The sequence below is a fragment of the Ursus maritimus genome, unplaced genomic scaffold, assembly GCF_017311325.1.
Source record: "Ursus maritimus isolate PB19 unplaced genomic scaffold, ASM1731132v1 scaffold_26, whole genome shotgun sequence".
Taxonomy (NCBI): Eukaryota; Metazoa; Chordata; class Mammalia; order Carnivora; family Ursidae; genus Ursus; species Ursus maritimus.
In genome coordinates this window covers 42,626,136-42,637,691 of record NW_024425119.1, presented here as the reverse complement: position 1 = coordinate 42,637,691, position 11,556 = coordinate 42,626,136, and the positions used below count along the sequence as shown (strand labels likewise).

Sequence of the window (11,556 nt, the reverse complement as noted above, 5' to 3'; positions counted from 1 at the left end):
GGGGTGCAGGGCCTTTGGGACCGGACTGATTGAGTTCAAGTCCTGGCTCGACTGCGTGTGGCTCTTTGACCCCTCGGAGAGCTTTTAGGAAGGTGTAACGGTGCCCTGGGTATAAGGCACTCGGCACAGGGCTGGCACAAAGCCGGCGCTCAATAAACACTCGCTGAAAGAGAGAGTGAAGGTCCCACTGCCCCCCTTGTAGGGGGCGGTCCTGGCTCTGGGTGCCCACTTAGTGCAGTTGGAGGGACTACCCATTGGGCTTTCTTCCGTGGACCTTCAGTGGAGCCTGGGGGTCTCCTGGCCTCGCTGCCACGGCTTCTCCACCCACCCTCCATCTGTTTAGAGGTCTCCTGGGCTGGGCTGGGTGGAGCTGAGCAAAGGCTGAGGTCGGGGGTGCCGAGGATGGGGTGTAGACCAGAGGTAGAGGTGACAGGAGGGCAGGGAGAGAGGGTGAGGGTGGGGGTGGGGAAAGGAGAGAGCTCCCAGCCTGTCCAGCCTTCCCGGCAGCCCCGTCCCTGAGAACTGGATCCACCGACCTCCCTCTTTGCACCCCCTAGGCCCTGCCCTTTCTCTTTGCAGGGAGGGAGCCGGTCCTTTCTGCCGTGGCCGGCTTTCAGTCGGTCAGGGTCAGCTCGGCCTGTGGGGATGACCCCGGCCCTGATCGCTGCTGTTCCTTGGATTTGGAATGGCAATCTCATCAGGGCTTTAGGACAGGGGGAGGGCTGCAGATCTGTCTAATTTCTCATCCTAAGTGGCAATGGTAAAGTCTGGGCAGGAGAAGAACGGATGTCCACTGACCTACTATGTGCCAGGCACTGGGGGGGGGAGGGTGGGTTGAATGAGTTCAGCTAGTTAGTGGCAACAGGTGCGATTTGAACACAGATCCTTGTCACTCAGTGGGGAAGAACTGAAGTCAATTCAGGATTTTGCAGTTAAAAACATTGTTCTGAGAAGGGGCTCCTGGGTTTTGCTCATCTGCCAAAGCGTCCTCAGCACCGAAGAGTGATGAACTCCTGCCCTGAATGCGGGGACCCTTATGGGAAAATAACATGTTCTGTCCTGCTGGGGCCGAGCAAACAACTGGGCCACAAATGGACCAGGGGGGCACACCCAATAGGGAGCCAGCCTGGAGACGCTGATCTGGAAGCCTGCAAACACGGCCCCAGACAGAGGCCGGAGAAGGAACGGGCGTCTTGCGGGCCCGAGGCAGTTACCTCGCCTCAGTCCCCAGCTCCGCAGCGGGCACGTAGTAGGCCCTCAACAACTGTGTCGAGTTAGGTGAATCTTGATCTGGGTTGGAGGGCTAAGGCTGGAATATGGATTTCTTCTTCTGTAGGTGCGTGCGGGGCCGAGCGCAGGTGGAGGAATAATACGGTCACAGATACAGGTGCGGCTTGTGACGGTTCACAACGATCATCATCTCGCTGCATCTTGAGAGGAGGTGAAGGTAAATATTTGTTTTATTTCCAATTTCTGGGGAAAGCCACTGAGCCCCAGACGGTGACCTGCTCCAGGTTTGCAGAACAGGTAAGAGCAGCCGTGCCCCTGAATCCAGGCCCTCAGTTTGCAAACTCTGTGGAGTGAGAGAATGGGTGACGGGCCCTCTCATGCGGAGCTGGGGGGCCGCGGGGAGGCTGTCTAGAGTGCAGTGAGTGGCGGGCCCGAAGGGCTGGGCCTGGACAGGGGCCTGTGATTCAGGAGGCCCTGGGGCACCGGTTCGAGTTCTCCTGGAGGGGAGTGTGTCAGGAGCCTGTAAACTGTGCCCTCCGAATGACATCTGGAGGTGTGTTTAGTGACATACTCAGCAGGTACGAGAAGGATGGGCCTGTGCCAAAGGCCCAGCCCAAGGATGTTTCAGATTTTTCCCTTTATGCCCCTGCAACCAAGCCCTGCGGCTCCGGCACATATAAGAGACCCGGCTAGGGCAGCAGCATTCACAGGCCTGGCCCCTCGCATTTCTCTGACAACTCCACGCTCGCTCTCCTCTCTCCAGCCATGATCGCCAAACAGCAGTGCGTCCGAGGCGGGTCCCGGGGCTTCAGCTGTGGCTCGGCCGTCGTTGGCGGGGGCAAGAGAGCTGCATTCAGCTCAGCCTCCGTGTCTGGGGGCGCGGGCCGCTGCTCCTCTGGGGGCTTCGGCAGCAGGAGCCTCTACAGCCTTGGGGGGAGAAAGAGCATCGCCATCAGCATGGCCGGGTCCCGACAAGGCGCCGGCTTTGGGGCGGCTGGAGGTTTCGGCGCTGGCAGCTTTGGTGCTGCTTTCGGCGCTGGCAGCTTTGGTGCTGGTTTCGGGGCTGGCAACTTTGGTGGTGGATTTGGGGGTTCCTTCAGCGGACGGGGTGGTCCTGGCTTCCCCGCCTGCCCTGCTGGCGGGATTCAGGAGGTCACCATCAACCAGAGCCTGCTGACCCCACTCCATGTGGAGATCGACCCCGAGATCCAGAAGGTGCGGACGGAGGAGCGGGAGCAGATCAAGACCCTCAACAACAAGTTTGCCTCGTTCATCGACAAGGTGAGCCGTCCCCTTGGCCAGATAAGGCGGTAGAAACCAGGGCTCCTGAGTCCTGGGATCGCAGACCTGAGCCTGTTGCAGCATCGGAAACCACTGGGCTTCTCTGGGCTTCTGTGTTCCAGCTGTTCAAGGGGAACCCTTCCTCTTTTGTGTCTTCCTCTTTTGCGCACGGCTGGTGGGAAGATAGGCTGCTCAGACCGGTGCAGTGTTCGGAGTCTTCCTAGACGTGCTGTGTGATACTGGGCAAATTGCTTAACTTTTCTGAATCCAGGCATCCCAGCTTTTTCTCAGATTTTGGTTTCAGAAATAACATGGTTAAGAATTTAATAATGAACTAAAATTAATTATAGTTAACGTAATAATTTAACTATTGGCACTCCTGTTGTTGGAGCAGAAGAAAACCAGCCTGGTTTCTCAAATGAAAAAGGGACCGAAGCCAATGACAGACTCTGGGTCCCACTAGGACCTTGGAGGGTTATCTTCTTCATCCTCCCGACCCTGGGCAAAATTGCTCCTTTCTGGATCTGTTTGAAGAGAAGAGGGATCTCTCCTTTTCTTTTTGTAATCCGACTTCCTTTCCCAGGCAGGGTGTAGAGATTCAAGTCCTTTAAGCTCAATTGCAGCCAAGTATGATGGATGATAGCAAGCGGATCAGCCCAGATTGCTGAGTCACCCAGAGACTAATGACTGAGGGGATGAGTATAGCCACTCAGTCGAGGATGCCCTGGGTCCCCGGGCATCGGTCTTAGTCCTCTCAGAAGAATGGGGCAAGATAGAACCATCTGGAAGTAAACTGAGGGGAAGTGTTTGCTTTACTTGTTAGTCGAATGAACTACCAGCAGCTTGAAGAGGCTTTATGGTAACTCCAGGACATACAGATGTAAAAGCAAGACCCAGGGTTTGGTACTTCCTTGTCTCATCTCCCCTCATCTCCCCTTTTTGGTTCAGACTGTGGTCAGTGACCCTGACCTGCTTTTCTTTCAGCTTTGCAGCACATAGTGGGACTATCACGCTAGGCTGCTGCCCTGGTTTATCTGGTTAGATGTCTTTATAGAGAGAGGGAGAGTTCTGGGAAGTCCCCTCGCAGGGTGAGCCTGGCAGAGACTCAGAATGTGTCTCGGGCCTTGATCTTAACTATTTAGACAATTGGACACAGGTCTAAAGAGACACACCAGGTCCATTTATTTTAAAAAATTGTCAGTGAATTTATCATTCCTTTGCCTTGGGTCAGGATTGCTTTGAATGCAAGAGTCCCCAGCCTGTGGTTGTATGTCCTAGTTTTGTTCATTTTATTATTTCCTACAAGTTCAGTGCTCTTCTCAGCACCTCACCCCAGGGCCTCTGGATGCAGCAAGTACATACAGTCGGGCCCTGCGGCTCTGGCTGTGCTCTGTTCTCCTCAGCACATGTGGCCCGTTTGCTGCCATGGAGCGCGGCCACCATGTTGACCCCAGTGGATGGTGCCTGGAGTTGCAACATGGTGGCCCTACTTGCATGGCTCTCGGGTCACCCGGGTGGCCTTGGCCAGTCCTCCTGCCAAAGCTTCAGGCCCTCATTGGTTGGTTGGTGCCTTTTTTTAAAACACAGGTGCGGTTCTTAGAGCAACAGAATAAGGTCTTGGAGACCAAGTGGAACCTCCTTCAGCAGCAGACAACCACCACATCCAGCAAAAACCTCGAGCCTCTCTTCGAGGCCTACATCAGTGCCCTGAGGAAGCAGTTGGATACCTTGGTCAATGACAAAGGACGCCTGCAGTCTGAGCTGAAGACCACACAGGACAGCGTGGAGGACTTCAAGACCAAGTATGTGTGGAGGATAGAAGGGTACTGCCTGAAAAAGTCTGCCCAGCCATGCCCCAGGCTTCTGGGCTTCTGTCTGGTCATTTAGAATTCCAGCTCTGAAGAGATCCCAAAAGGGTCAGGAAGGTTCCCTGCTTTGTTCCCCTGCATCTCCATGGGCCCTTTGTAATGGGGTGAGGCCTAGTAACCCTGAGTTGCCCCAAACAGAAAATGAGTGATATGCTCAGGGAGTTGGGCTTGCCATATACAAGCAAGATCGAAAACCGTGGAGATGAGAAGTGGTGTGGCGTGGTCAGAAGAATGCACCTTGTTTGAATACTGAGTCCTCCATTTACTAGTTATGTGCTCTTGGGTAACTTGCTGAACCTCTCTGAGCCTTATTTTCTTCATCTTTAAAATGGGGATAATAACCGGAGCTTTGGAGAATTAAATGGAGTTAAATGAGATTGAGAAAGCAGGTAGCATAGCACTGGACATATAATGAGCATTTAATACATAGTAGTTGCTATTATGCTCCCTGTGGGATGGAGCTGAGAAAATCCCAGCCGCCTCTCTCTCTGTTCACTCTCACAACAAGAAAGAGAACTGGTATTGGCAGCATTCCTGATAATGTAATCCACCAAAGGGACAGCCCTTCTGCAGAAACAAAACCAGCCAGATTGTGGCTGGCTGTCCTCCTCACGCCTTATCTCTTGAAAGCAGTCTTTATTAAGTTTGATTTTCACTTCTCTGAAGAAACCGGGGTCTAGACTGGTATGTCACACATGTCACTAATACACGTAGGTTGAATGAATTTTTGTATGAAAATGGGAAAATGTAGACAATTACCTGGATATTTCCAAATAGTTAGGTGTTTGAAACCCAGCAGCAGAGATCCGGGAAACACCTGCTCATTGTGGGGCTTCTGTCTTCTCCCTCCCATCCCTACCCCCAGGTATGAAGATGAAATCAACAGGCGGGCAGCTGCAGAGAACGACTTCGTGGTCCTCAAGAAGGTAAGGGATGAAGGAGGGGCCAGAGAGGCCGTGAGGGTTCCCCTTCCCTCGGGAGTGGTCTTTGGCTTGAATCATGGGTTTGGTCCATCTTGGCCTCACCTTTACCCCACTTGGTACTGTCCAGATCTATGCGGTCAAAGGAGTGAGTAACTGAGCCAGACCCTAAGGACTAGAAGTTGGGGAAGAAGCCCATGGGGATCATTAACTTCCATTTCTGTAGTTGGCCTTAGGGCAGAGTATGTCAAATGATTAGCCCCTTGCCACTTTGCCTGGTGCTGAGACACGTTTCCTAAATGCTGCTGGGACCATCTTTGTGTGTCACTTAACACCCTCTTGCCCCTCCTGGAACTTCTGTACCTTGTCTCTTCCCCCTTCTCCTCTGCAGGACGTGGACGCCGCCTACATGAACAAGGTGGAGCTGGAGGCCAAGGTGGATGCTCTGAACGATGAGATCAACTTCTTGAGGGTCCTCTTTGCTGCGGTGAGGACTCCATCCCCCTGCATTCGAAGAAGGGAATCCCACCTGTGAGGCTGCTGCGGGAATTCCCAGTTCTTTGAAAGGGCTCCAGCTCTCTTACTTGTTGCGGGTGCTCTCAGCAAGGTCATACGTAGAAAGAGTTGAAGTGAGAGACTCAACCGGGAGGTTTTTGAAACCAGGTGTTGTCTTAGAAGGGGTGATTAGATCTCAAGATTGCATGGGGTAGAATTTCTTGCTGTCTGGCATTTCCCTGGTGAAATGAACCCCTTCCATTCCCCTCTATTCAACGTCCTGAACACCTACTGACATGGGAAGGCTCATGGGTCTCAGAGAGCAGTGAAGACTAGAAGCATTACTTTTCTGTCTTGAAATGCCACCCATCACTTACTTGATTTCTGCATAGAAACTTAGTATTCTTCCCTCTCCCTACACACTGGGACGCCAGCCAGCTCTGCTTCCATCTGAGCTTGTGGCATGGCCATTTCCATGACCACAGTGGATTTCTGGTGTCAGAGATGAGGGAAGACTCTCTGGGGGGGTCTGACATGAGATATTTTCCCTGCAGGAGCTGTCCCAGATGCAGACGCACGTCTCAGACACGTCCGTGGTGCTGTCCATGGACAACAACCGGGACCTGGACCTGGACAGCATCATTGCTGAGGTCCGTGCCCAGTATGAGGAGATCGCCCAGAAGAGCAAGGCTGAGGCTGAGGCCCTGTACCAGACCAAGGTGGGTGTCAGGCATCTCTCAGGAGTTGGGAGTGGTTTCTGGGGCTCTGCTTTTGGTTTCTGAGAGCAGGTGATCATCAGCTCAAGCCCAAGAGAAGTCAGAGATGAACTGATCTTCCAGGCATCTCTGATCCTGGTCTGATTTGAGATTACATGACATCTTGTACTAATCCCTGCCACCTGTGCCTATTCTTTCTGAGTTCCCGTGAGAACAGACCCTACCCAAACACCCCTGACCCCTCATTCCCTGTGTTTTCCTGGATATTAGGTCCAGCAGCTCCAGATCTCGGTTGACCAACATGGTGACAACCTGAAGAGCACCAAGAGTGAGATCTCAGAGCTCAACAGGTTGATCCAGAGGCTGCGGGCTGAGATTGAGAATGTCAAGAAGCAGGTGAGTGTCAGCATTTTCTGGCCATCGTACGAGGCCAGGGGCCTAAGACAGGTGTCTCTATAGTAAAGAAGAAGATCAGGCATCAGGCCAGAGCATCCTGAGCTTGCATGCGGGGATTTGTGACTCCTTATATAAGCCATACCCAGGTCTTTCCAGCAGTACCCTACTTAACCTGACATGACACCCTGGTGAATAAGGTTTCTTGGCTCTTCATTGATTTTGCTCATCTCATCTAATCAGTCTGGTGGGGACATTGATGGGCCCTGGCTGGAGTAAATGAACTGCATCAGAGTAGAGTAGGTGGGGAGGACAGACAGGATCCTGACATCTTAACCCAAGAAAAGCTGGCACAGGACTGGGGACAGGTGGAGAGGCCCTGACAGCAGGACGCTGATGATTGCCTGTTCGATGCCATTGTCTACAGTGCCAGACTCTGCAAACATCTGTGGCTGATGCCGAGCAGCGTGGGGAGCTGGCCCTCAAAGATGCCCACAGCAAGAGCACAGAGCTGAAGGCCGCCCTGCAGAAGGCCAAGGAGGAGCTGGCCCGGCTGCTGCGCGACTACCAGGAGCTCCTGAGTGTGAAGCTGGCCCTGGACGTGGAGATCGCCACCTACCGCAAGCTGCTGGAGGGCGAGGAGTGCAGGTGGGCCAGGGAAGGCAGGGCAGGAGTGTGAGGGAGGGAGAGACCCCAGCACCAGCACTTGGCACCTCTGCTGGGCCAGATGCATGGGTGTATTATGGTCCAGGGCAGTGTAGACAACAGGTTCACATTCAGTCCTTTAATTTGGCTGCATAAGGATGGGACAGGTGCTTGAGACCTGCTTACTGAGCCAATCATGGCTCAGGGTTCTACTGTGACTCACTGCTCTTTCTCTCCCCCACAGAATGTCTGGAGAATGCCAGGGCGCCATGAGCATCTGTAAGTCCCTTCTGCCCCTGCTGCGGCTGTTCGTTCACCCTGGTTTGGGCTGAGACCCCTGATTGCCGGTACTGTTGGAGTAACCATCTCCTTTGCCTTTCTCCTGCAGCCGTGGTCGGTGGTGGCGCTAGTGCCGGGGGCATCGGCAGAGGATTAGGAAGCTGCTCCGGGTTCGGCCTGGGCAGTGGCTTTGGCTCTGGCTCCGGAAGTGGCTTTGGGTTTGGTGGTGGTGTTTGTGGCAGCTCAGGCAGCAAGATCATCTCCACCACCGTGACCAAGAGATCCCACCGATAGAGGAGACGAGGTCCCTGCCGCCCCTGAGCCCAGCTGGGCCCAGCCCTGGTGTCTCTGTTCTTCCTTCACCTCCACCTCCACCCTCCCTCTCTTGGGCTCATCTTACCAGTGTCACCTCCGCGTGGAGTTTGGTAGCTTCTTGATTTGGGTCTGGTGACCTCCCTGGAATGGGTGGGGTGTCAGCTGACCCTTCGCCTCGCATGGGCAGAGGAGAACACAATCAGGAGCTTCATCTCCAGGACCATCAGGGTCAGGTATGCCCCCTCCCAGCCCAGGATCCCAGATATCCCTCTACATCAGGACCAAACTCCTGTGTCACTTGGCAACAACTGGCGCTGCAAGCTCAGGACAGGAACCACTCAGTGACCCATCCACCCCTTCTCCTTGCCTCTATCCATCTTTGGGTGAATCTTTAATAAAACGCTTTTATCATTCACTGTGAGCCATTGTCCTTGTTCCCTGGGGAGAAGTTTCTAGAATTCAGGTGGGAGTAGAGGAGGCTGGGGACTGAAGGATCTGTCTGCACAGATCAAGGTCATTACCTAATTTGAGGGAGAAGCGCAGTGTGTGGAGCCTGACGGCTGCCTGCAGAACAGGGACACAGACTCAAAACAACCAACAGTTACATAAAGACGATAGACAATCGGAGCAGGACCATCCCAGCGCTGAGCCTCAGTGAACCTGGAGGGAGGGGGTAGAGTAGAGTCAGTCAGGGCTCTCCACTGAATATGGAATGGGGGGTTAAGGAGCTTATGGAGAGTTTATACTCAGCATCTAGCAAGGCCTCAGCATTTTCATGAGACTCTATGCAGAGGACTCAGTCCCACTGGACCAGCAAGGTTTTCAGGAACTTGCTCCAAGAATCGACAAGGTCCCGATTGCTGGATGCAGTGGAAGCATGTCGTTCTCACAGAGCTTTCGTGCTGGGCTCACTGTTCCGTCTCAGGTGGTTATGTCTGGGGTTATGTCTCTACTGCTGTCCCTGAGTGGTGGAATGTGGGGGGGCAGGCAGGTCTGCTAGAAGGGTAGAAGGTGAAGCTGCCGGATTGGGGCCAGCCCTGGAGAGGAGGATTGATGAAGTGAAGAATGGGGAGAGGACGGTCAGAGTGAGGATCGGTGCATAGCCTTTGTGGACACCCTGTTTCCGCACTGGACCAATTCCAAGATACCTGGAGGAGCATAATTTTCCTGCACAGCTCCCCCTCTGGTCCGACCTGAATCCCTCCTACTGCAGGTGGAGAATACGCTCATTCCCTTGGCCACCCGATTGGGGTTTCCCACCCTGGACTGCCAGGCAATTTGTTCAGACTCCCATCCCTCCAGCACAGTGCCCGTGGGGCCCTTATTGTGCAGACGGAAGGGCACATGGTTTGCCCAAGGCCAGTCCCTGCCCGTGTGGCCTTCACACAGCCCTGAAGGCAGGCTCAGGGCAGTAGGGACAGAGCGACAAAGGGTTACTCTCAGGGGCTTGTGCTCCCTGGGCTGGAAGTCTCGTCCTTCATAAGCCCCGCCCCAATCTCCCCATTGTCTTGGGACAACCTCCCCCCCCCAAGTAGCCAGGTCCCTGGGGCTGAATACAATGCTTTACATAGGAAACTTAGAGAAGAAAGGGATAAAGAAAGGGGGGTAATCAGAAGGGGGAATGAAGCATGAGAGACTATGGACTCTGAGAAACAATCTGAGGGCCTCAGAGGGGAGGGGGTGGGGAATGGGATAGGCTGGTTATGGGTAGTGAGGAGGGCACGTATTGCATGGTGCACTGGGTGTTATACGCAACTAATGAATCATCGAACTTTACATCGGAAACCGGGGATGTACTGTATGGTGACTAACATAACATAATAAAAAAATATGATTATAATAAAAAAAGGAAACTCAGATCGGGTGGGTGTGTATCTTAGAATAAATGTGTTTTTGTAGGCAAGCGGCTATGTGGATACGTTTGTGTTTTATTTCTTTAAAGAAGACTCCAGGTTTACATAAAAGAGGAAGAACATTCTTGTTGGTCTCGATTGCCAAAACAGTTCAGGGAAGTGGATCCTGGCCATGATCCATAGGTTTGGAGCTGGCCGGCCATACAAAGGGGATTCTTTGAAGGGGAAAATCTACTTCTGAGATAACAGGCACCACTCTTCTCTTAGATCCTTTGAATTGGATCTGGCCAGCTCTTTGTGTTCAGGGGAACTAGGGAGACACAGGTTGCATTACCTGCCCCCTGGAAGGCCCCGCACTCTCCATCCCCTCCGAAAGGCTCTACCTGGAGGCCTACTAAAAACACTTCTCACACTGATGGCCCAAATGTGGGTTGGCAGGTCTTTAACTCAGTTTATTTGATTCATCTGCTCTGACCGCCCCCCCCCCCCCCCCCCAAGCTCTTGACTTCCAGCCTTGGCTACAGCCTAACAGATGGTTTGGCTCAGGCTCCTGGCTCCCGAGCAATGACCTCATTTACATAGGTCCCTCTTCCTCTACCAAGACCTTCTGCTCTGGGTCCAGCCTTCCTGGTTTCAGAAAATTCTTGCCAACATTTCTGAGTCTCTCTCCTTTGTCACTGGTGAAACTGAAGGATAGAGCAAAGAGGGGTTTTTTTTAGTGTTGCCCCATTGCAGGATTTTGATTTGGCCTACTGTTGGGACCCAGGCTTTGGATTCTAACACCAGAGGACCTCAAAATACGGCGGGTCCACTACTGTGTGTTGGGTGATGGTCAAGGTTTAGTGAGACAGCTATCTAGGGAAATAACCAAGGGAGTCGTGTCCCCCCTTATTACTCCCTAGGGCAAGGTAATAGTGGGCAGCCCAGGACGAAGAGAAGGAGCAGGCTGAGGGGAGAAGCCATTTTAACATCTGCTCCATCTTTTTGCTCTGTTGAAGGTAGAGACTGGATAGTTATCTTTGTATCCCATGACGAGAAGGCTGGGAGTGTAGGGCTATGGCCATGAAAGCTCTTGGTGGGAGCCCTAGGACTCAGGCTTGTTGTTGCCCATGGTTCCCTGGTTGACTTGGGGTCAAGGTAAAATTGTTCTGCATCTGTGGGTTTTTTACTTGAAGCGTTGTGGATTTGGTCCTCAAAAATTTAAAGGAGAAGCTAGATGAGCTAGGGAGAGGTTTTGGGCCGAAAGTGTTTGGATTGCCGTTTGCCATTTACCTATCCATCACCCTCTGCCCATCAGTCTACCATCCATCCATCCATCCATCCATCCATCCATCCATCCATCCAGCCATCGTCCATCCACCCTTCATCAGCCTTTGAACTCTGTAAGACAGGGACCATGATTTATTCATTTTGATATTTCAAGGCCAGTGTGCTTGTCACATAGTAGGTGTTTAACAAACGTTGGTTTAATGAATGAACAAATGTCCTAGGCAATGTTCTAATAAAAATTAGACTATTCTTTCAAGGCGTTTTCAATTGGGGTAATAATGACTAGATAAAA

At 52.8% G+C, this 11,556-nt stretch overlaps 1 protein-coding gene across 1 annotated transcript; it reads left to right on the top strand.

The window, feature by feature from the left end:
- Positions 1–1,995: 1,995 nt before the first annotated feature.
- Positions 1,996–8,139, top strand: KRT4 (keratin 4). The gene is made up of 9 exons (XM_008704618.2): positions 1,996–2,511; positions 4,099–4,313; positions 5,245–5,305; positions 5,691–5,786; positions 6,349–6,513; positions 6,781–6,906; positions 7,331–7,551; positions 7,793–7,827; positions 7,937–8,139. Exons 1-9 carry the CDS (start codon positions 1,996–1,998, stop codon positions 8,119–8,121), a joined length of 1,620 nt encoding a protein of 539 aa, XP_008702840.2. The 3' UTR covers positions 8,122–8,139.
- Positions 8,140–11,556: the final 3,417 nt, after the last annotated feature.